A 21,414-nucleotide genomic window follows, 5' to 3' on the forward strand; every position below is an offset into this window, starting at 1 on the left:
AACAATGAACGCCATCTATTGGCAAAAATGTTTGTGAAAACAGTACCGGTGGTAGCTGTCGAGTTGTCAGTGGTAATATCAGTCATCTAGACAAAATCCCCAGTAAGAAATCCAAGCACACTCTCTGGTAGTATTCTTTCCAAAAACTTTAAAGGCAAATGAGACCTCCCTAGTTGAAAACTTATGTAATTTGTTTTGTACAGCTTTGCCACAGTTAACAACAAATCCACATTCCTCATACTTTTCATTTATTTATTCTTAGTTTTGCATAAACAACGCAACTGATGCAGTGATGCTTATTTATTCTTTTTCTTCTTTATTCCCACCCGTGTCTATAAATTATTCGCAGCAATCTTTTTACACAATAAAAAAACAAGCGTGAAAAACAGAACCTTCTGAACGCTTCGCCTACTACTTTGAAAATCTACAAATTCCATGATCCGAATAGCCAAAAGCCCTGCGGGAGTAGCCAACCTATTTTTTATTCATTTCTGTACAAACTCTCGTCTCAGATAACAGGCACACTTGTTTGCTCCCGCATAACTGCCATTGGAAACATGTTGGTAACGTATGTTGTTCATAGCTTGGTATACTTGCAAAAATTGTAAACGACTAAATTCTGCCGGCGCAATCTTTTAAGAAAACAAAATACTTTTAGCGCCTCTTGAAACTATAAATTGCGAAGTGAACGTATTCTGAAATTATATCTCCGTTACATTCAAGGCAAGAAACACGAATCTTTTGCGTCGGTTGGTCTTCCCTTTCCAAGGTCGACGGAACCAGCATACCGAAAGTGTGGTTACAACGACAAAAATTTACGAGTTACGTACCTACGCTATATGGCCACAACACATCAAAGATTTTTTGAATTTGACATCAGAGGAGTTCCACCTGAGAACTGCACAGTCCAAACTTATTGGTTACTGGACAAGTGAGCTAGGTGGACTTAATGAGGTTGTGCATATTTGGGAATACGGTAAACAAACTTTAAATTAATGATCATCTGACAGTATTTTGTTGTTGTTTGATTAAACGACACAGAAAAATCCATTTTACAGACAGTTTGGAACATCGGGCCCAAGTACGGGCAAATTTGGCCGGAAATGCCGAATGGATTCAGCGCTATTTTGCCAAAATATTACCTTGGATGAGCGGACAACAAAACTCGGTGATATCAGTCATACCTGGAATTCCACTTAGCAACTCCATAGAGAAAGGAGTTTATCAACTTCAAACCTTTGCCACGAGTCCAGATTTTTCACCACACGCACCATCACCTATTTTTAAGGGTAACAAGAGCGATCATCTCATTGGAGCTTTCAAGACACTACACGGAAATCTGAATTCAGCGATTTTGCTTTGGAAGCACAGTTCACTTACAGCAGCAACCAACTTTGTCTCTGAACAAATGAGGAGTAAGTTTTTTATCAGAATATTTAAATTGATAACCATTGAAAGTAACTTTTTTTTTTTTTACTTCCACAGATGATGACTGGAAACACATTTGTAGTGGACATTCTAAAGTTTTGGTGCCTCATAAAGTATCCCCATTACAATAGTGATAATGTAGACAAATACTCTTACAGTATCATTCATGTAAGACATTAGGGTTACCCAATTTTCAAATACAATGAGAAACTCTCCCTAGACCAGAATGCAAAAATTCATTTTCTAATTTTTATTTACACCTGATTCTTCAAAGAAGATCCGAAGCAGTCTCAAATTCTTAACACTACTATATTTTTCTCAGTGTTTATGAGTTAATGGGATCCACTTTAGGTTCAGGGAAGTTGAAGGTGGGAAACTTAGTCATGTCAGTCCCATCAGCTCCACCGAAAACACGGCGAACTCTGTCTAATTCAGTTGTTATCTCTTTCTGGATAGTAGGAGATGGGTCAACCATTTTTCCTCCAGCAGCTCTAGGAAGTCTCTGATTAACAATTGGTTCCAACTGTAAAAGTATCTAGTACATACTTGCTCTTAACTTTGTACTCATTCAGCTTATCCAAAAACAATTTTTGAATGGGATCCATTGCTTTGTTAGCAGCAACTGCAGATAGTCCAAATTGTCTTTGAAGGATAGTTCCCTGACGAACGGCTAATCGGGTGCGAGTAGCAAGCATGTTGATGACCTGAAAGTTAAGATTGCACTATATTATCTTAAACAGCTGCATAACTGGACGACAACCGTGTTGAAATTGTGGTAACAGGCTTATTCACTGGCACGGTAAAATTTTTTCTAGTATAAGAACGGACATATTTACTTACGTGATTGGCTTGAGACGAATCCAATATGTCTACCGTCGTCTACTTTCCTCCTACATTAACGAGCGCAGCAGCGCCATCACTAGTAACAAACCAAAGTCCCTAAACACACACGAGCTTTAAAATTCCCGTACCGAATAAACTCAATTTCAATAGAAGAATAAGCTTTATATTTATGTCATTTAAAAAACGAAAGCTGCTAAAAAGTAGTAGCTAATTATAAATAGTACACAAATCTAGGATACTTGTGTATTCTGTTTAGGGCTCGACCCCGTGTCCAATGGGTAGGTAAATGGGCGAATGGGTAGGTCTTCTCAGCAAAAAAATTGGATCCGGTGGGTAACGGTTCCTGAGACTTTGTGCCCATTACCTACCCGGGTTTCATGTGGGTAACACAATTTCAAAAACCAGTTCCATTATCCGGTTTCAAAACCCGGTTAGCCCCGATTTCCTACCCGATTACCTCCCGAAATCAAGTCACGCGCTTTTAATTTCCGGCACAAAAATTTTTTTTTGCTACTCTCCCTTTTAATTTAACTTGGCGTTTTTCAAGCTGCCATTTACCAAGATGGTGGTGGGTATACCCGGTTTGCTTATCAAATCCTCCCAGCCTACCCATTTTGGGAAATAGGCTACCCGGATCGCCAATGGGCGACTATTTTTTGCGACGATCCGCGGGTAACCCGGGTTTTCAAGAACCGGGGCCTAGCCATAATTGTGTTTACTGTTCAATGCTACCCCGTGCTACCCGCTCAGATACTAGCAGTCGCTCGTGACTTCGTGAATTTGACGACGTGTATCCGTTCATCAATGCTTCTTCGTCAGTTTTTAGTACATAAAAAAAGTTTCAATAGAGCAATATTCGCCATGGCTGAACAGTGTCCAACGTGGAAAGAAGCCAAAGGTATTTCCGTTTGAATTTAAACCAATGAATGGAAATTGGATATATAATTTTTATGTATTTGTCCCAATAACAGCCAAGTATCTGGAAGAAAACATCGAAACCCGACGTGGAAATTATTTTTGCAAAAATAATTTTTTTACGTTGGAAGACATTCCAACTTGGGCAGATGAATCAAAAGAAGTTTCTTCGTCTGCATCAGTTGAAAAGAATGGTTTACAGGCCAATAGAGATCTCAATTCAAAAATATCTGTTTGGAAAGGAGATATAACTCATTTAGAGGTTGGAGCAATTGTAAATGCAGCCAATAGCAGGTTGGCTGGTGGAGGTGGAGGTGAAACTTTCTTGAAGTAGGCTTTGGGTAATCAGAGTTATGTTACATTTTTGTAATTTTTCAGTTGATGGAGCTATCCATAAAGCAGCTGGTCATTTTCTTCTCAGTGAATGTAAATCTATTAAAAATGGTTGTCCAACAGGGGATGCATTATTGACAGGAGGATATAAATTACCTGCAAAATGTAAGTCTCAGTACCTTACTGTAAATCACATAATCTAATTATTTCTTAAAATAGATAGACTACTATTATTTCTATTCTACTATCCATTTTTCAGTTTTTAAATTTTTAAAGAATAAATATAACTTAGATAATCTACAAGATCATTGATGTCCAAAGGAACCATGCTGAAATTTTACTACAGTATTACATATTAGTGTATTATCATTTCAGATGTCATTCAAACTGTTGGGCCTATGACTCATGACCCTGCATTGCTGTCGGCTTGTTATGCTAATAGCCTTAAACTTGCCAAGGAAAACAACCTAAAATCAATAGTAAATCTTGAGTTTTTACACTTTGTAATTTTGTTTACTTCCATTATCTTATCAGCAAATTTTCAACAGGCATTTCCATGCATTTCAACTGGGGTCTATGGTTTTCCAAACAGAGATGCAGCTGAAGTAGCACTTTCAGCAGTGCGAAAGTTCCTTGAATGTGAAGTATCATCGGTAGAAAGAGTTATCTTCTGCGTATTTTTAGATCTAGATTTAAGATTCTATAAAGAATTACTGCCTGAATATTTTCCTTCCTGTGGTGATGTAACAAAACTTGACTAACCTTGAAAACTGTGATACACTGGACTGGACATCATTTAGATATTGTTGCATAGTCCTCAAAAAACATTTCTTTTTGTCTATAGCATACTACATCAATCTTGGCAAAAGACAACAATGCCTGATGAAGGGGGGAAAAAAATCTTGCTCCAACCATAAAAATTGTACAAAAGTTTTCCTGAGAGAGACACGTAGCGCATTGAGAACGCACTGAAAAAAGGAGGGTGTAACTAGTCGTTTAGTGGGTACTGTGTAAATAAAACCTCTACCTCTTAACAAACATCCGCATTACAGCTTGTCTATTTAGCCTCTACTTCCGCTTTTTTAGCTTTTTTTAGCGGTGGCTGTTTCCGTTTAGCGATCAGTGTGGCCGAAACTGATGGTGTAGGAGACGATTCAGCAGGCAGTGGTGTTGATGCTAGAACTTTAGTGATTGTTCGTTTTTTAGCATGACTCCGCGGCGGCTGATTCCTGATAATGGCCGACGCGGCCGAAACTGCTGGCGCCGGATTCGAATCTGTAGGCAGCGATGTTGTTGCCTGGTCTTTTGTGGCTTGCTGCGTTTTCGAAGCTTTAACGGCCAATGCGACACATGTAATGCCCAATGGATCAGACGGCGCCGGATTCGAATCCGTAGTTAGCGAAGGTGATGCCGGATCTTTTGTGGTTTGCGGCGTTTTCGAAGCTTTAGCAGCCAATGCGCCACATGTAATGTCCAATGGAACTGATGGCACCGGATCCGAATACGTAGTTAGCGATGTTTTTGGAGGATCTTTTGTGGCTTGCTGCGTTTTCGAAGCTTTAACGGCCGATGTGATAAATGTAATGTCCAATGGAACTGATGGCACCGGATCCGAATACGTAGTTAGCGATGTTTTTGGAGGATCTTTTGTGGCTTGCTGCGTTTTCGAAGCTTTAACGGCCGATGTGATAAATGTAACGTCCAATGGAACTGATGGCGTCAGATCCGAATTCGTAGGCGGTGATGTTGTTGCCGGATCTTTTGTGGCTGGCAGCGTTGGTGTTCCCTCAGCTTTAGCGGCTGACGGCGCACGACCAAAAACTTTGGGCAGTTGCGATGATGCCGGATCTTTTGTGGCTGGCAATGTTTCCGAAACTTTGGCGGCACAATTGACACAGATAGCGCCCAATGAAACGAATGGCGTAGACGACGAATCTGTAGGCAGCGGCGTGGTTGCCGGATATTTAGTGGCTAGTGGCGTTGGTGTAAGTGTTCTTGTAGCTTTATCGTCAAATGTGACTGAAACTGATGACATACGTGTGTCAGGAACCTTAAAGGCTGGTGGCGGTTGGGTTTTTGCAGTGACAGTTGCATTTTGGAGTGATGTTGGAAAAGATACTGTCGAAGTTTCCGGATCTATAGTCAAAACTAAACATCGTAATTAGTCTATCGCTCAATAAATATAACATTGAAAAACAAAAAAATTACTTATTTCTGTTTCTGTTACACTTGATTCTGTTGCATTAGCTGAATTCAGCCATCTTTGTAATTGATCCACTGACTCAAATTCCACTGATTCCAATGTTTCCATTGAATTTTTCTCATCTGAAGGAATAACAATTTCTTCAAGAGCCTCAACTTCAGATTCATTTTTCATGTCTGCATCTTCAGATTCATTTTTCACATCTGCATCTTCAGATTCCTTTTCCACGTCTGCATCTTCAGATTCCTTTTCCACATCTGCATCTTCAGATTCCTTTTCCACATCTGCATCTTCAGATTCATTTTCCACATCTGAAGCACCATCAGAATCCATATTTTCAGAGGCAAAAAAATTGAAAGTTGCTGCTTCATGGCATTTTTCAACATCAAAAGTCTCTTTGTTCTGTCGTTGTGCTAAAAAAAATGTCATAATATAGCAGAGCAATAAAAAAATATTTTAGACATTAAAAAAACATGTGTACCTTCAATCAGGGAAAAAAATGTTTCCCAATAATTGTAATACTTTGTGGTATCAGGTTTCTTTTTCAACAATTTGGTGATCTTACCAAATGACCAACTGCCACAACTTCCTACCATGTCATTGGGGAAGTATCCAAAAAGGAGAAGTTCGACACCTGCATCCCTTGCTAGTTGATATGCCTTAATAAAACCAAAACATATAATTACCAGCTTACAATCCAAACATTTGCTATTATAAATCCCTACAAGAAATAGTAGTCGCTCCCATCTAGATTTGTTGGTTGAAATACTGCTTGAGTGAATGTCTTTTGAATAAGACTTCTTGATTTTATAATTAATAAAACCTTTTTTAACCAATTTTTTATTCTTTTTTCCTTTCTCTTTAGCATTATTTGGTGCCTCAGACGGGTCGACATCATAAAGCGATTCCATTTTTCATAATATTGTAATTTTCGTCTGATGCTGTTGCGAGACAAACAGACAATAATGATGGGCTCTTAATTAGTAAGTCTCAGCTAGACTATAAGTGTCACTCGGACTCGTCTCTATCGGAAAAAGTGCCGGTGTAGCTTTACAATAAGCATCATCTAGTTGCGCGACCAACCTGTGAAAAGAATACTAGCGATTTTACCTACTATAAAATACAAACTAGCTGATGCAGACGACAGAAAGTATCAATTTTATGAGTCAAGGAGTCTGAGTGTTCTGTGCTTATGCAGCGTTGCCAGACACACATCCTGTCAGTCCAACTATTATTTTACTGGTATTAACAATCAAGTGCTTCATCTTAGCTGGTTTAAGTTAAATTGGACCGGAAGCCTTTTTCGTAGCTTAATCATGTATTTCGCAATCAATTACGACTTACGAGTTAAGCCTGGATTGAGCAATGCGTTACCACGGTAACCCCCACCCCACCCCGCTGCCTAGCTGATATCGTCAGCTACGGAAGTCAACTTTTGGGGCGCTGTCAAGTGTTTTTGCCGTAGATTGTCCTTATTTTAATTACCATTACCAAATTTGTGAATGGATAGTCAAGGAAGAAAAGTTTTAGTCTGTGATAATGGAACGGGCGTAAGCTTGTTTTGTTTTTTTACTTTTCAAATATAAAACTTTGTATAAAAACTTACCGGCTAACAAATCGCAATTGTCAATCTTTGATTAGTTTGTCAAAGTCGGGTATGCAGGATCAAATTTTCCGGCCCATATCTTCCCCTCTTTGGTCGGCCGTCCTATTATTCGAGCTGCGAATAAGATTGGTGACATAGAAGTCAAGGTATGATTGAAATCTTTTTAGTCGAAGGAGTTTAAATTTTATTTTCCATTTTGCGGTTTGCGTTTTTCAAACAAAATATTCCAGGGCTATCAAATTAAGGTGACAATTGAAGGATAAGTATGAAGGGAATCTCATTGACTTTAGTGCATTTTAATGTCATTAACGGCTGTGTGAAGTCCTATAACACAGTTAGTTTTTAAACAGGGCTGGACACCTATAGTTTATTTATTTTTTTATTTGTTCGAAAATGTTGTTGTGACCCAGTACAAACGTGTTGTGTATGTTTGAAGAGACTTAATGTTTGCTAACGAATTCAATCATAATTTTGGCTTAATTGCTTGCCTTTCAATCAGGGATTTGCTCACATATCTGTAAGTATTGAGCACTTTTATGATGTGACATTGTTTGTTGGAATTGCATTGAAATTAACTTGCATGTAGTTTCCAATTTCTTGTTATAGGGGTTCATCAAATAGAAACTAATCAAGTTGTTGCTTAATAGGATTTAATGGTTGGAGATGATGCCAGTAAGCTTCGCTCAATGCTTGAAGTGAATTACCCTATGGAAAATGGAATTGTGAGGTATTTGTTGATAAACAAATGGAATAATGCCTTTCCCTATAGCTTATCATTTTTATTCTGCAGAAATTGGGAAGACATGTGCCACGTATGGGATTATACATTTGGTCCTGAGAAAATGAATATTGACCCCCATCAGTGCAAAGTCTTGTTGACAGAGCCTCCAATGAACCCATTGAAGAATCGCGAGAAAATGATTGAGGTAATAGTAAAAATTAACTCAGATTAAGGCATGTAAAGTACGATGGCATCTTATTCCAGGTCATGTTCGAAAAATATGGATTTGCCGGTACCTACGTGGCCATCCAGGCAGTTTTAACCCTCTACGCGCAGGGTCTACTGACTGGAGTGGTCGTCGATTCTGGGGATGGTGTCACTCACATATGTCCTGTGTACGAAGGATTCGCGATGCCTCATTTAACCAGACGACTTGACATAGCAGGGAGAGACATAACCCGGTACCTGATCAAGGTAAGATTCGCCTTTTTAGTCGCCAAGAAGCTCTTCCCTATGATAACACCAATCATTTTCTAATAGCTCCTGCTGTTGCGAGGATATGCTTTCAATCACACAGCGGACTTTGAAACGGTGCGTCAGTTGAAGGAAAAGCTTTGTTATATAGGTTATAACATCGAAACGGAACAAAAATTGGCTCTCGAAACAACGGTTTTAGTTGAATCATACACAGTAAGTCACGCGACGTTTACCTTCGTTTTCCCATGGCCATGACATAAAATATATAGTCGATTTCTAAAAAAGCTTCCAGATGGGCGCGTCATCAAAGTGGGCGGTGAACGGTTCGAAGCCCCCGAAGCACTTTTTCAACCTCACTTGATCAACGTCGAAGGTTCAGGAATTGCCGAACTGGTCTTCTCGACCATCCAAGCAGCCGATATCGATGTTCGTCCGTCGCTTTATAAACACATAGTCCTTTCAGGCGGTTCAACTATGTATCCTGGACTTCCGTCGAGGCTCGAGCGCGAAATAAAGCAGCTGTACCTAGAACGGGTGCTCAAAGGCGACACGGAGAAACTTACGGTTTTGCTCAGATATGATACAGTTGTCTCATTTAAAATTGTTAATTTCCCTTTTTGCCATACAGAAATTCAAAATTCGGATTGAAGATCCCCCACGTCGCAAGGACATGGTTTTCATTGGTGGAGCTGTATTGGCCGACGTTATGAAAGATAAGGAATCCTTCTGGATGTCAAGAGAAGAATACAGTGAGCGTGGTATCCGCGTGCTGGACAAGCTCGTCAACCGCTCCTAACGCGCAATTTTAACCGCCGTTCCTCGTTTCTTCCGATTCCCATCGAAGGCCACGTTATTTACTAATCAGATGTCCATTTCCATGTTGCTGGGTTCACATTCCCACCCTCCCAAATTTTTGTTGACCCAAAAAATTCTGCCTGAATAAACAAAAATAGCCTCTGTAATTACAGAAAGTTAGCAGGCGGGAAAAAAAACTCAAGCAATTTATTATTGCACACAGGGAAAACGTATGGCCGTTGTAGTAGGTAATTTCAGAGAAGAGCACATATTTAACATTCCCAAGGCAACACAAACAACGGAGGAAAATACCTTTTTAAAAGGTTACACTGGGCACGACCATGAAGCCATAGTTTAAATTGGTTAACAACGTCATCATTAGAAACAGTCACAAGAAACGCACACGAGATATGTGAATTCTTGGATAAGGCACAGGCGTAGAATAGGAGAATAAATTTACTTGTCCATTTCCCTCTAATTTTCTTTAATAAAGAAAATAGAAGAAGTCGACCACAACTTTTTTAACGACTTCCCTTTTTCTTTTTTTTTCTTCTTATCTTTCAAGAAAAATCCGTATTCAACCTTTATTCTTTACACAGGGAGATAAAAAAAAAAAAATTAAAAATATTTCAACAATTTTGAAAACAATAACCCAACTCTTACTGGATAAATACACGTCATGAAATGATTTAGTTGGTCCCAACTTTTTTGTTGATTGACATGAGAAGCAAAACAGCACATATCGTTAACGGACAGTATACAAAAGGATGGCACGTAGTACTAGGTATTTTGCACCTTTCGTATCATTCAACGATAACTCTGCCCGGGCATATTATTATCTCCACCGCTGTAAGGACCCCGTTGTTGAAGCATATTAACTTGACTATTGTACGAGGAAGCAACTTCGCCGCCACCATTGTTGTTGTTGTTGTTGTTGTTGCTGTAATTGGCAGATGCTTCGGAAGAAACATCGTAGGTTGACGAATTGTGGTGGTGATGAGGAATGTTGGCGGCCATGGTAGCACTTTCTGAACTCGATCTAATTGCAAACCGAAACCATTTGAAAATTAAACACGCATTTCAAATTGTTCAAGGCTGTGCTTACCTGTTACAGTCGTACATCGGCCCATAATTGGAAGAGGATAGGCCACCTGACATAACGTAAGCCTGATCCGTAGGAACAGTAACCTGGTTATCGAACGAAATAACTGATTCAGCACCTCGCGTTCCTACCTGGGCGCCACTGGTGTTGTTGGAACTGTGTTGTATAAAGTCAGAGGTGGAACAACCGCTTGCATTTGGGCGCTGGTTTCCGCCGGCTAAATTGAAATAAGACGGGAGGAAAAAAAAAATAGATTATTCAACAAACCAAATAAGAACCGAAATGAAGGAAACGAGAAAATTTTAAAATGGGCAAGACTGGATTAAAACTCACTTGTTTTTAAGCAAGTGGGCGAGTGCATAGCCAGCACATCCATCAACCGGCGCTTTTCCGCCTCCAGCCTTTGAATTTCTGAACGAAAGTTAACATTTTGATCCTCAAGTGCGTCCGATTCTTGCATCAAGATGCCCGTCCGTTCTTTTTTGCGGTTACGGCATTTGGTAGCGGCTACTTTGTTCCGCTCACGCCTTCTCCGACGGCGTTCTTCATCTTCAGTTGTCAGCTGTCCCATCCGCACGGAACACAGAGATTAAAAGAAAGTTACCAGCTGCTGTTTCAAATCGAAAATTTGCAAAATAACTAGAAAGTTACCTCATCTTTCAGTGGCAAATGGCCGTGCTGATCGGACTCGAGAGAGCCTCGACCGGAAGCCAATCGCTTGCTCTGGATCGTTAGTTTTAGTCCTTCCTTTATTAAGTACGTTCGTGTGTTCTGGATAGATGGTGGACCACCGGCTGGCGGAGTAGAAGGGGTAGCCGGTGATGAACACAATGATGAAAAAGAAGAGAAAGAAGAGGAGGCGTGCTCCCCCGGTGATGATGGGCCGTCGCCCGGGGTCGAAGCTGGAAGGCCAGCCGAGACTCCTGCACTTCCCAATGTGGAGGTGGAAGACTGAAAATACGTGAAAGACGAAGAGCCAGAAGCATTGCCAACGTTAATGCCAGATCCGTAGCGTCCTCCTCCGCTTCCGTAAGATGGAACATTGTCGAACGGAGCTCCGGCAAGCAAATTGAGAATCTCCGGAGTACGTGGCGTTGTGCAAGAACCGGCTGCAGTTGATGATGAGTCAGTTCCACCACCTCCGCCGGAAGCATTGGAAGCCAAATTGACGTTGAGATACATATAAATGGCGATCGGGATTCACCTGCGTGAGATTTCCAGTAAAACCATCGGCGTCTTTGTCATCGGGTGCTCTTTCCACCTTTTGTTCTTTCGTTCTTTGTACTTGAATATTTTCCTGTTCGAACCGCTCGAGAAATTCGTAGCGGGAGCAGTCTTTTAGCCGTTCCCACACGGATCCGGAATAATCCAACACCAATCTACACCGCGTTCTTTAATGCTATCCAACACGTAAATTTATGGTTTCGAAAGATCACATGTCACCGAGCGTTCGAATAATAAATAAATAAACACCCGAAAGGAGGAAAAACAATTGGCTCTACAGTCTACGGAGAATATCCATGAAATAGAAAGAGAGAGAGAGAGATCGGCGTTCGCTCGAACGAAATCAAAAGCGGCTGCTGGCGGATGTCAATGCGGCGTTGGTCGCAACCCGGCGCCCCACCACCTGTATGTTGATTGTTTTTCCAAAAAGGCCAATCAGTTTCCATATTGTACATTATGCATACATTACTGATTGTTTTGTTGATTTTTTTTTAAATTTTGTGTTACAAAACGTATTTTTATAATCATGTGTCTATTATTATTCCGTCCGCTTTATTGACTTTTTCAAGCTTTTGTTTTCTCTCTCCGACGTTTGAAAGGAAAACGAGCCGGCGACACATTTGCCAACGGAAATGGAGAACTATTGATAGTGCCAACGTTTCCTAAACCATTAGTCCATTTCCTTCCTAATTTTCCCTTTTTTTTTTTTTTTTCTTTTTCTTTTTTCGTTTGCGTGTAGTTACGCTTATGTATATTACGCCAACGATTTTTATGTATTCAAGAAAGCAAATGAAAAGAAAGGCACACTGTTGCGTGTTGTAAGAATGAAACTTACCGTCTGACGGACATGTCACGGGGAAAAAACCTTGTGCTTGAGATAATCCACGGGGTCCGCGCGCTAACACATACACAAACAACAAAAAAGAACACGTTCCTCACGCACGCGCACGAACGCTCGCACTTTTGTTGTTGTGTCTCTCCAGGGCGACGGTCGGCCGATCACTGAGCGAAGGACAGCGATCTCAGCGCCGGTTATATACTCGTACCCGAAATAGTCACTGATGTCATTGGGAAGAACGCCGATTGGTCGGCGCGCAGCAACCAGGACGTCAGCTTTGGACTTTTCCTTTGCGCTCATTGGCTGCCCGCGGGACTTGTTCGCCCACCACCTACCGTCAATAGATTCAGTCCCGCGTACACAAGCTGCCCCATTTCCACCCATCAAGTTACACACACTCGTATACACACAACCATTCTGGCCGTGTGAGAAGCCAGTGTCAAATGCCAAATGAAAAAGCCCCGTTTTTATTTTCGTTCTTTTTCACGTTTCCCCCTTTCCCCTAACCCGCCAATAAGCACTTGTCGCAAAACTGTTTAATCAAACATCTTTAGCTGAGCTCCCCCAACACAATTGGAAAAGTATATATCACACCTACGTTAAAACAGCTGTACAATATGCGGTGCCATAAAGTCTATTCTAGAGTGTGTTTCTAAGAGTTCTTTGATTCATTTATATCGCCATATCTTCGTACGGTAGTAATGTGTGGGGGTCTGTAAATCTCGGGAAATTCGGTTCGTTATCAGCCGTTGTAAATGGAGAAGCAGGGCCAGCATACAAGTCTCCGATTCTCTCTCAAGTGCTGGAAATGTTTGTTGGATCGCGGCTGTGACGTTTCCCCTAGCAACTCTCCCATGCTTACCAATCACTCATTTTTTTTTTTGTCGGGATTATTTAGATCAGAACTAAAGATTTCACACAGAAGGGAAATGAAAAAAATATTTAAAAAAATATATACATAAAATAAAAAGGTCCGTGGATGTAAACGCACCCTGAAATGAGATACTCTTGTTACACCACAATCCCGTTGCTAGTGATCGGGATTGTACACGTTCAAGGTTCAAGTCACGTCTTGTTCCTGTAGTCTCAAATATTATATGGCTTCCCTCCTCCCAGAAAATAATTACATTTTATCGGATCAAAGATAAGTCTCTCCTTTTGCTGCCCATCTTTTTTTTGTTTTTGGGTGTGTGTTTTGTCGATCGTTGTTGGGAAAGTTGGAACTTGACGAATTTGACGTTGTGTTTATGCACTACGTCGAAGACGAATGAGGAACCTGTATTTTTCTATACGAATCGCCCATTCATTAAATATCCAATTTGAATTTTCGAGGGTTTATATACGAATACAAGTGAAAGAAAAGAAAAAGGCAACGGGAAAACAGAAAAATAAAGATGGAAAGGAAAAGAATAAAAAAAAGGGGGTATTTAAAAGATTTTCAAAAAAAAAAAATAAACCTACGCTGGCGAAGATATAAAAATGGGGTCAAAACAGGCAGACGCCCACACTGAAATGTAAAGGGAGAGAGAAAACACGCCCTGATGAAGCGAAACAAAACAAAACAACAATACAACAAAAGCTGTAATCCCAACTTTGGTCCGGGATAAATTGAAAGAAAATAAATTATCAATCGTTCCCACACAAAAACACATATCAACACACACACGGGAAGGAGGAATTAGGAATAGGAAAAATAAAAGGCGAGGACTACGGTGTGGCAGCCAACCTGTTGAATTTTCGTTTTTGTCCTCTTCACGAACGAATGGGACACAGCAAGGGAAGAACCATTGGATGGAGACAAATAATCCAACATTAATCTCATTTACAATGAGCAGCAAGTAGGAAAAACTTGAAAAGCCTGATGGGCGTCTTCTTCTTTCATCCTGAAATTTCGTCTCCTCATTTTCTTTCAAAATAAAATACAAAAATGCGAGAAATTAATAAAAAGAGAAGCCAAAATCACGCCACGGGCTTTAAAATGGGAGGTTTCCTTTCTTCTCTGCGCAACAAGCGAGTTCTTTTCTTTCTTTAGAATGGTTATCTAGTGCGCTGTGAACGTGTGGGTGGTTAGTAATCCGCGCAACAGACTCGGATCCGCGGATCCCTTCGACGAAAAACCAGAGAAATGCCTTTACTCTCTCTTGGCTATCGTGAGGACCGAGGGGGGTCCTATGTATACAGACACACACACACACATGCGCATATTTACATACACGAATACGGAAAACCAAACCACCATATGAATTTGGTATAATTGAGCAGGTGGCACGCAGCCGCTTTCCACATGCGTCGGACTGTTCCGGCAACCTGTCCGCTCCCTAGTTGGGGCGTGAATTGGACGCCCGGCTCCACAGGAAAGACGACCCTATGTAACGATCGTCCAATCTCTGGCGTTTTACCCTTCGCAGAAAGATCAACCAAACACTTTCGAATATTTGCAGTCACCGAGTATATTTATTTATCTCTTTCACAACAAGTCTCTACTCTTTTTTTTTCTTGCTTTAACAGACAACAGCTTCTTTCTTCTTCGTTTTCAAAATCTACAAGTGCAACATTTTCGTGGTGTCAACACTAAATTAGGGAGCGGGGAACACTATTTTTCTTTTCTTTTTTTTTCTCGATAGATATTTTTCTTTCCTACTTTACAAACATACATGTGGTCTGTTCCAAATATGGGTCGTGAGAATCTGCCAATGCAACAGAAGAAGGAAAGTGACAAGAGACGAGTGAAAATAATAAACATAAACTCGGCTGGTTCACATGCAAAAAAAAAAAAAATACCATGAGCCCCATCTACAGGCTAACGCAATAAATTGAATGGGTTAGGAGCTAAAAATAAGAACAAGAAAAAGTTTTTTTAACCTCGAAAAAAAAAAAAAAAAAACCAGGGAAAGGCGAAGAGGCTGGAAAGAAAGACGAGTCGGTATGGTGAGCAGAGGAGAAAAGCAACTAATGGATTAAAGGCGTATATATTTTTGTTTTTCACCTGTCGCAGGTGATGGGAATTATATGAATCTGTCGTTCATCTTAATTAAGCCCAAAAAAAGTGTAAGAGAAATAAGAGGGAGAGAAACCAAAATCGGAAAGACAACTGCGGCAACATTGTCCCAGTTTGGGGAGACGCAGAAAGACGGGCAGCAGAAGAGGGACGAACGGAATATAAGCTTACCGTCAATACAGTCGGACAGACGAGCAATTGACAAAAGCCAATATGATGGTATTCAATTTTTTTGTTTTTTTCCTTTTCAACGTTTAAATTGTAGTAAATAAAAAATCAAAAGTGCGCTATTTGAATTGGATTTCTGTTACGAGACACTGATTAATTAAGATAACTGTAAAAAGAAAACAAAGAGGGGAAAAATTATTATTAGACAAATAAATGCTTGGGATGTTAACCTTCACATCGGCAAGAGTTTTCTTTTCAGAACTACTTGAGGGGGAAAAAAAATTAAAAAGAAAGAATTAACGAAGGGAAACAAATAGACGGCATTTAGACCTACAGAGAATTTCCAGCTATATATTGCAAGACGGTTTCCTGTCTCCGACTACCGTTTTTGCTCGACGCGCACAAACAACCCTTTAAAATGAATATAATTTTTATTTTATTTTTTTTTTTGCCTGAAAATATTTTTTCCCCCACTTGATTGAGCAGGTTGCTAGCGACCAAATAAAAAGAAATCAAAGTCTCCCTATCTCGAACGCTGTTCTTTTTTTGTTGTTGTTGTTGTTTAAGATTGGGAAGTTGTTAAATCACTCGGTTGCACCGTCCGTGGCCACAAATTCACCGGACATGTTAAGCGTGTCAAAGAAATCGCCTGCGTCAATATCGAGCGATACGGAAGAGCAGGGGGACGCCTCCATATTAAAGGGGAAATTATTCAACGAACTGAACGCTCCCGGATGACGAACTTTCGTGTCTGTATCGCTTCCCGCGTCACTAGACGAGTCGAACCGATCACCGTAAAACTGGTCCTGCTGCTCCATCAGCAGTTGCTTCTTTAGAAGTGGTTGCTGAACCTGCGTAGCACAAAATAAAAACAATGTTCGTCGATCGTTACGACTATTTCAAAAATAACAATACAACAATCAACATGTAAGACACGTTAGTTGCAAGACTCGCACTAGAACATCCCCTTTTCAGCAAAAGCGATTATGAATCCAGCGGGGGATATAGACAGTCGGGCTCCCCACCCATTCGATAGACAAAGCAGAGGACAGACGAAGAAAGAAAGTGAGACCAACATCGGTCAAAATAAAGATACCTTTTCCAAAGAAAGCTGAGGAGGAGGAAGAAGAGAAACAAAGCAAGAAGAAGTCGAAGAGACAGCTTTGCATGAGGAGGAAGAAGAGCGTCTCTTCTGCAGATCGTGACCCGTGCGCAAGTCATGACCACTGACCAGTAAGTTTTGAAGAACGCTGGATGATTGATTGCTCCGCTCCGTGGGCCTCTCAATGAGCAATTCCATTAAACTGGATGTGGCGCCTCTCGATGGCTTCAATGGTACCACGCGGGTTGCCAACGGCCCAGCTGTAGGAATTTTCAATGTCGGCGCTTTCAATCGCTTGGGATTCGAATCATCAGCCGGGCCCAGACTACAGCGCTTGAGTGCTTGTTGTGAAGCCAAAAAGGACGCAGCCACTGTCTCTAGAGGACTACTTTCCTTTACAACTGGCGGACGGCATTCCATTAATTTTGGCGGTCCTCCAACTAGTTTTGGCAGATCACTTTGTTGTAACAGCTTGACGAGAACACATTGATCCGTTTCGGTGAATGTCGAACCAGTTTTCCTGGACAGAAAACGAGGAGGAAGGGGAAAAAAAAAGGGGGGAATTGGGGATGAATGGTGCAATCGTCACTGAACAGGACACTTATTTCTTACTGCATAGGTAGCATTGGCAAGCATTCCAAATCCAAACCACTAAAAAGCTCAGATGGATCAAATAGCGGCAAATCGTCGCTTTCGTTCATCGATATGTAAGGAGCTCTTCGATCCAATTCATCTTCATCTTCCAAAGGAGATTTCGAGCTCTTCAATGATGAGCATGCCATAAAAGTTTCGTCCATGAATGATGGACTGGCAACATCGATACGATAATCTATTTCATAATCTTCATTGCCCTGTGACTATACAGGAAACATTTATGATTTAAAAGTTGTTGGTGGACGAACGATTATTTAAAGAGTAACTCACGCTGGATGCCATGGGCGACGACATATTAGACGAGCTACTCGGCAGAGGAGTTTCGCTATTGAAAAAAATAAATGGATCTTCTTGCTTGATAACGGGAGGGACGGTAAAATCGACCGACTCCATTGCACCACTGCCATCGCTAGCGATCCATTGCTCAGATTCCATCAGCAAGGGGATATCAAAACCGGTTAGAGGCAGACAATCGAAAAACTCGGGCGTCAGTTGCTCAACATCGAAAATGTCGCCTGGGAAACTGATGGACGGCATGTCCAATGGGATGCACGTGTCCCCAGCGACCGGGGCTAAGTGCGTCAAGTCCTCTGGCTCCTCTTTCAGGACTTTAAAAGAAAAAACAACAAACAAACAAACACGATAAGAAAATGAAAACAACTTTTTTTTTTCGCCGACGGAGGTTATTAGTTAAAGTTAAACATACCAGTCGCGCGATTTTGCTTGTCGAAGATCAAGAATCCTTCGTTCATTTCAGCAGTCTTAGGTACAAATAGCTTAGAAGTCATATTCTGTGGCACCCAATCAGTGGGCGGCTTCCTTGACGGTCCAGGAGCAGCAGCCAGCGGTCGGTGGGCAAGACTAATAGGTGACGATTCAGCTTGGCTAGCGAATAGGATTTGATCTCCATCCTCAATTTCGCTGTTTGATTGACGCAGTTGCCATTTCAAAATAAGTTAATCTGTTTGTACCGAATGAACTTTCTTTTCCACTAACCTAAGACAAGTATGGACACATACAACGGCTTGTGGCCTCGAATCTCGGTTGCCATACACGAGCGTGGCTTGGGTCTGGACCCAAGCATAACCTCCATGCCTTGCCAAGAATCTATAAGGAGGGGTTTGGATTTGCCCTTTGGTAAACACTGTGTATCAAAAAAAAAAAAAAAAAAAAAAAAAGGATAGAACAGAAAGTTCACGTGAGTACGAATGACGTCAAGAAATTATTAGACAAAAATTGCAAGCGTCGTCTGATCTTACTCGTTTTGTAGCTCTTGAGTATAGATTCGTTGTCTTGCGCATGGTGTAGCTGATACGCCGACTGACCTTCCAAATCCTCTGACGTGTATCCCAAAAACTCGTAAATCCTACACGTTATGATGAAATAATATATTTTTTTAGAAGCCCTGTTCTACTAAAACGAAAATTGGGTATCTATTTCTTTTACTTTTCATCGACATAGGTGTACTTCATATCCAAGGTGTGCTTAGTAAGGAAAGTGTAGCTGTCCAACGGCATTTCAATGTTGGATGGATGCGGTATGGGATCGCCGACCATGACGAGAAAGTGGCTAGTCGGAGCCTTGGCCTCCAGTTCCAAATCGTCCTCAGTTAGTAAATCGTCTTCTTCATCGAAAGCTCGCTCTTGCGAATAAGTATTACGGGCGCTCGCAGTCGCCAATACAATGCGCCCCGAACAATTCATAACCTGGCAAAAATCCAGAAACGTGCCAAAATGAAAAAAAAAAAAAAGGAAATTTTCAGAAAAATTGAAACAAGTTTTTGTTTTAATTTTGTGTGAGATCAGTACTTTGTAAGAGGCGGCTTTCAGGTTATTATTACTCCGTCCTTTGGTCGTTATTGTTGACTTGAGGCGGAGAAAAAAAGAGCGCGTTAAATCACCATCAGGACGAAGGGAAAGCACTTCACGGAGTTCATCGTGATCGCACGGGTGGCAATAGTCGTAAATGCTTTGCCCAATCAGGTCCATCTGTTGCCAGGGGAAAAAAAAACAAATTAAATTAAGAAAAAGATCTGTATGTTTTTCTGTGGATGAGATTCGTACCTGTGGGAGACCCAGTTGCTGGGTTACGTTTTCAGTCAGGTAGATGATATCTCCTTCAGATGATAGAGCCAATAACAAACCGCCAAGAGCTTGAGGCCAACAAGCGTCGGCCATCGAACATTTTTCTTCATTCCACATACTGCACAGTTCTTGGACACCTGTCAAAAAAGGATGGATAGAAATGGAGAAAAACGATTGCATGCGATTACAAATAGCCTCTCTCTCTCTCTCTTTTTCTTTTAAATTGAATACTGAGAGAAAATAGATTGTCTTACTGTTGCCAAGGAGAGACTGTGCTTTCAGAAAAGCTATGGTCAGCCTCATGATAGATGCCTTATCCAATTGAGAGCTGAGACTGGCCGGCACAGGAAGTAAATTGGCCATATCGGTAAAGATTTCCGATTCCTTGCTTCGGCGGCAACGTGCAGCTTCCCGGGATTTCTCCTTGCGCTTTTCCGAATTCCTAATGGAACGAAAACGATTGGTGGCCGGAGCGATTGAAAAAAAAGAATCGAAGTTCATTTTTGGTTCTATAAGCGTCGAGTGGCAAGTACGCAATGACCTGACGCACAGCAACACAACAACTTATAGACTAGCTCGTGCAAAGAAATTAAATTAGGTTTGCCTTATCGACAGGTTTTTTTTTAAATAATGCTTTAACCGCACAAACAACTTGGTACGTCACTTAAGGACGTTGAGAATCGAGCGAATGATAACGAAGGGAAACCGCGCGACTAGTTTAAGAGTCGCACGAGAGTCGACTGCGGGGTCACGGACCCAACCGAAAAATAAGAACGTGAAAAAAAAGAACCCGTACTATAAGACACATGGGATGTATATTGAGAATGACTCGACAATATTAGTTGAATCGTTGCCAAAATCACGAGACGCATGTTAACTAGCAAGAAATAGGTAACGATCACGTGATTTCCAGTCGGTAGGGAAAACAAAATGTTCGGCCAACAACTTTTTTTTGTTTTGTTTTTAGAGCAACAACATCTCCAAAAAAGAGATTTTTCCGATGGATTACAAGTGCTACAAGGTCATCATCTAATGATGACCTCCAACCATTTGCAACTCAGGCCACTCGTGCCAACTGGTCAGTCCACTATTTATCATATCTGGTATACACACAGCCCGCCAATGTAATCTGCAGCACAAGGCTTTGCGTTCGGGATAAAAACCTTAAACCCAACCTACTGCGTTCTACATACAATAATTGGCCAGCAATCAGAAGGGAGAAATATTTTGATAAAATTTTTATGCCGTGTAAGAAGATGAGCATTATCGGATCAGGAAGTGCCAGATGTCATGGTCGACATTTAAGAAGACAATGTTGATATTGGCTAAAACAGCATCTTCTTACCGCCTCTTTTCCTTTGGTGCGCGAGTCGCCATGTTGGAAAGTACAGGATTTCGTTGACTTTGTTTTCCAATGGCGTAAACTAGCCGACTGGCGCCAAAAAACCACACTTGTTTTCTCTTCTATCACAAATGTTTAAAACAAACAATGTTTGACACGAAACGTCAATTAAATTTAACAGCAATACGACAATTCCTCGATGAAGGCGAATCGAAAACTAATTAGGGGGGCCCAACTGCGTTGGCCCCTCACTCGTGAAAGTTGCAAGTCATACAGATCTGTTGCTATGGCCTCATGCCCTGATGATACTACGGAAATAAGTAGACTGGAATTGCTGCAAAATTTGACTGATCGTAGCGCCATCTGCGAGACGGAGCCTCAAGATGATTTTAAACGTAAACAACACTGTGGCTGTGGTGGTTTCGGTATATAATTCCACCGTGTTTAGAATGAAGACGCAGCATTGGGATGATATCTTTTTCACTTTTGATGGTTAAAATTTCAGTTAAATGAACTTACAAAGTATTACATCGTAGTTAAATCCCTGTTAGGGGATTTCTCCCCTGGTAGAAATCTGATTT

The 21,414-nt window shown here is 41.0% G+C and overlaps 7 protein-coding genes across 15 annotated transcripts; 3 read left to right on the forward strand and 4 right to left on the reverse strand.

The window, feature by feature from the left end:
* Positions 1-401: 401 nt before the first annotated feature.
* Positions 402-1,655, forward strand: LOC116926151 (protein NipSnap homolog 3B). Its single transcript, XM_032932968.2, has 4 exons — positions 402-563; positions 724-976; positions 1,059-1,415; positions 1,486-1,655. Exons 1-4 carry the CDS (start codon positions 558-560, stop codon positions 1,557-1,559), a joined length of 690 nt encoding a protein of 229 aa, XP_032788859.2. The 5' UTR covers positions 402-557; the 3' UTR covers positions 1,560-1,655.
* Positions 1,656-1,663: 8 nt separating this feature from the next.
* Positions 1,664-2,426, reverse strand: LOC116926162 (ATP synthase-coupling factor 6, mitochondrial). The gene is made up of 3 exons (XM_032932977.2): positions 2,269-2,426; positions 1,975-2,132; positions 1,664-1,919 (listed from the first exon to the last, which is right to left on the reverse strand). The coding sequence occupies exons 2-3, from the start codon at positions 2,121-2,123 to the stop codon at positions 1,754-1,756; spliced, it is 315 nt and encodes a 104-aa protein (XP_032788868.1). The 5' UTR covers positions 2,124-2,132; positions 2,269-2,426; the 3' UTR covers positions 1,664-1,753.
* Positions 2,427-3,008: 582 nt separating this feature from the next.
* Positions 3,009-4,314, forward strand: LOC116926221 (macro domain-containing protein CT2219). Its single transcript, XM_032933051.2, has 5 exons — positions 3,009-3,169; positions 3,243-3,500; positions 3,565-3,684; positions 3,895-3,998; positions 4,068-4,314. Exons 1-5 carry the CDS (start codon positions 3,076-3,078, stop codon positions 4,278-4,280), a joined length of 789 nt encoding a protein of 262 aa, XP_032788942.2. The 5' UTR covers positions 3,009-3,075; the 3' UTR covers positions 4,281-4,314.
* Positions 4,006-6,898, reverse strand: LOC116926174 (mucin-2). Of its 3 annotated transcripts, XR_004395894.2 has the most exons (6): positions 6,448-6,898; positions 6,204-6,381; positions 5,728-6,135; positions 4,547-5,667; positions 4,282-4,487; positions 4,006-4,205 (listed from the first exon to the last, which is right to left on the reverse strand). XR_004395894.2 is itself a non-coding variant. In XM_032933000.2 (4 exons), the coding sequence occupies exons 1-4, from the start codon at positions 6,631-6,633 to the stop codon at positions 4,577-4,579; spliced, it is 1,863 nt and encodes a 620-aa protein (XP_032788891.2). In that variant the 5' UTR covers positions 6,634-6,898; the 3' UTR covers positions 4,006-4,576. The 3 variants fall into 3 exon arrangements, 1 of the variants encoding a protein (XP_032788891.2); XR_004395882.2 differs by having other exon boundaries at positions 4,282-5,667; XM_032933000.2 differs by having other exon boundaries at positions 4,006-5,667.
* Positions 6,899-7,110: 212 nt separating this feature from the next.
* LOC116926212 (actin-related protein 2) lies at positions 7,111-9,488 on the forward strand. 3 transcript variants are annotated; one of them, XM_045177650.1, is made up of 9 exons: positions 7,111-7,272; positions 7,364-7,474; positions 7,559-7,573; positions 7,976-8,055; positions 8,119-8,254; positions 8,314-8,523; positions 8,590-8,739; positions 8,812-9,090; positions 9,155-9,488. In XM_045177650.1, the coding sequence occupies exons 1-9, from the start codon at positions 7,225-7,227 to the stop codon at positions 9,320-9,322; spliced, it is 1,197 nt and encodes a 398-aa protein (XP_045033585.1). In that variant the 5' UTR covers positions 7,111-7,224; the 3' UTR covers positions 9,323-9,488. The 3 variants fall into 3 exon arrangements, with proteins under 3 accessions (XP_045033585.1, XP_032788922.1, XP_032788932.1); XM_032933031.2 differs by lacking the exon at positions 7,559-7,573 and adding an exon at positions 7,828-7,845; XM_032933041.2 differs by lacking the exon at positions 7,559-7,573.
* Positions 9,489-9,513: 25 nt separating this feature from the next.
* On the reverse strand, positions 9,514-12,663 carry LOC116926194 (activating transcription factor 3). Of its 4 annotated transcripts, XM_032933019.2 has the most exons (6): positions 12,483-12,663; positions 11,075-12,050; positions 10,757-10,994; positions 10,555-10,640; positions 10,427-10,488; positions 9,514-10,360 (listed from the first exon to the last, which is right to left on the reverse strand). In XM_032933019.2, exons 2-6 carry the CDS (start codon positions 11,603-11,605, stop codon positions 10,129-10,131), a joined length of 1,149 nt encoding a protein of 382 aa, XP_032788910.2. In that variant the 5' UTR covers positions 11,606-12,050; positions 12,483-12,663; the 3' UTR covers positions 9,514-10,128. The 4 variants fall into 4 exon arrangements, with proteins under 4 accessions (XP_032788910.2, XP_045033577.1, XP_032788902.2 ...); XM_045177642.1 differs by having other exon boundaries at positions 10,427-10,640; positions 11,075-11,627; XM_032933011.2 differs by having other exon boundaries at positions 10,427-10,640; positions 10,757-10,985.
* Positions 12,664-14,919: 2,256 nt separating this feature from the next.
* Positions 14,920-21,112, reverse strand: LOC116926231 (hypoxia-inducible factor 1-alpha). Of its 2 annotated transcripts, none has more exons than XM_045177580.1 (12): positions 20,837-21,112; positions 19,746-19,933; positions 19,471-19,628; positions 19,216-19,395; positions 18,854-19,113; positions 18,667-18,773; positions 18,404-18,551; positions 18,114-18,328; positions 17,678-18,015; positions 17,366-17,610; positions 16,748-17,273; positions 14,920-16,502 (listed from the first exon to the last, which is right to left on the reverse strand). In XM_045177580.1, exons 1-12 carry the CDS (start codon positions 20,866-20,868, stop codon positions 16,236-16,238), a joined length of 2,664 nt encoding a protein of 887 aa, XP_045033515.1. In that variant the 5' UTR covers positions 20,869-21,112; the 3' UTR covers positions 14,920-16,235. The 2 variants fall into 2 exon arrangements, with proteins under 2 accessions (XP_045033515.1, XP_045033525.1); XM_045177590.1 differs by having other exon boundaries at positions 16,883-17,273; positions 20,837-21,111.
* Between the last annotated feature and the right edge of the window lie 302 nt (positions 21,113-21,414).

The sequence above is a fragment of the Daphnia magna genome, linkage group LG1 (genome assembly GCF_020631705.1).
Source record: "Daphnia magna isolate NIES linkage group LG1, ASM2063170v1.1, whole genome shotgun sequence".
Lineage (NCBI taxonomy): Eukaryota > Metazoa > Arthropoda > Branchiopoda > Diplostraca > Daphniidae > Daphnia > Daphnia magna.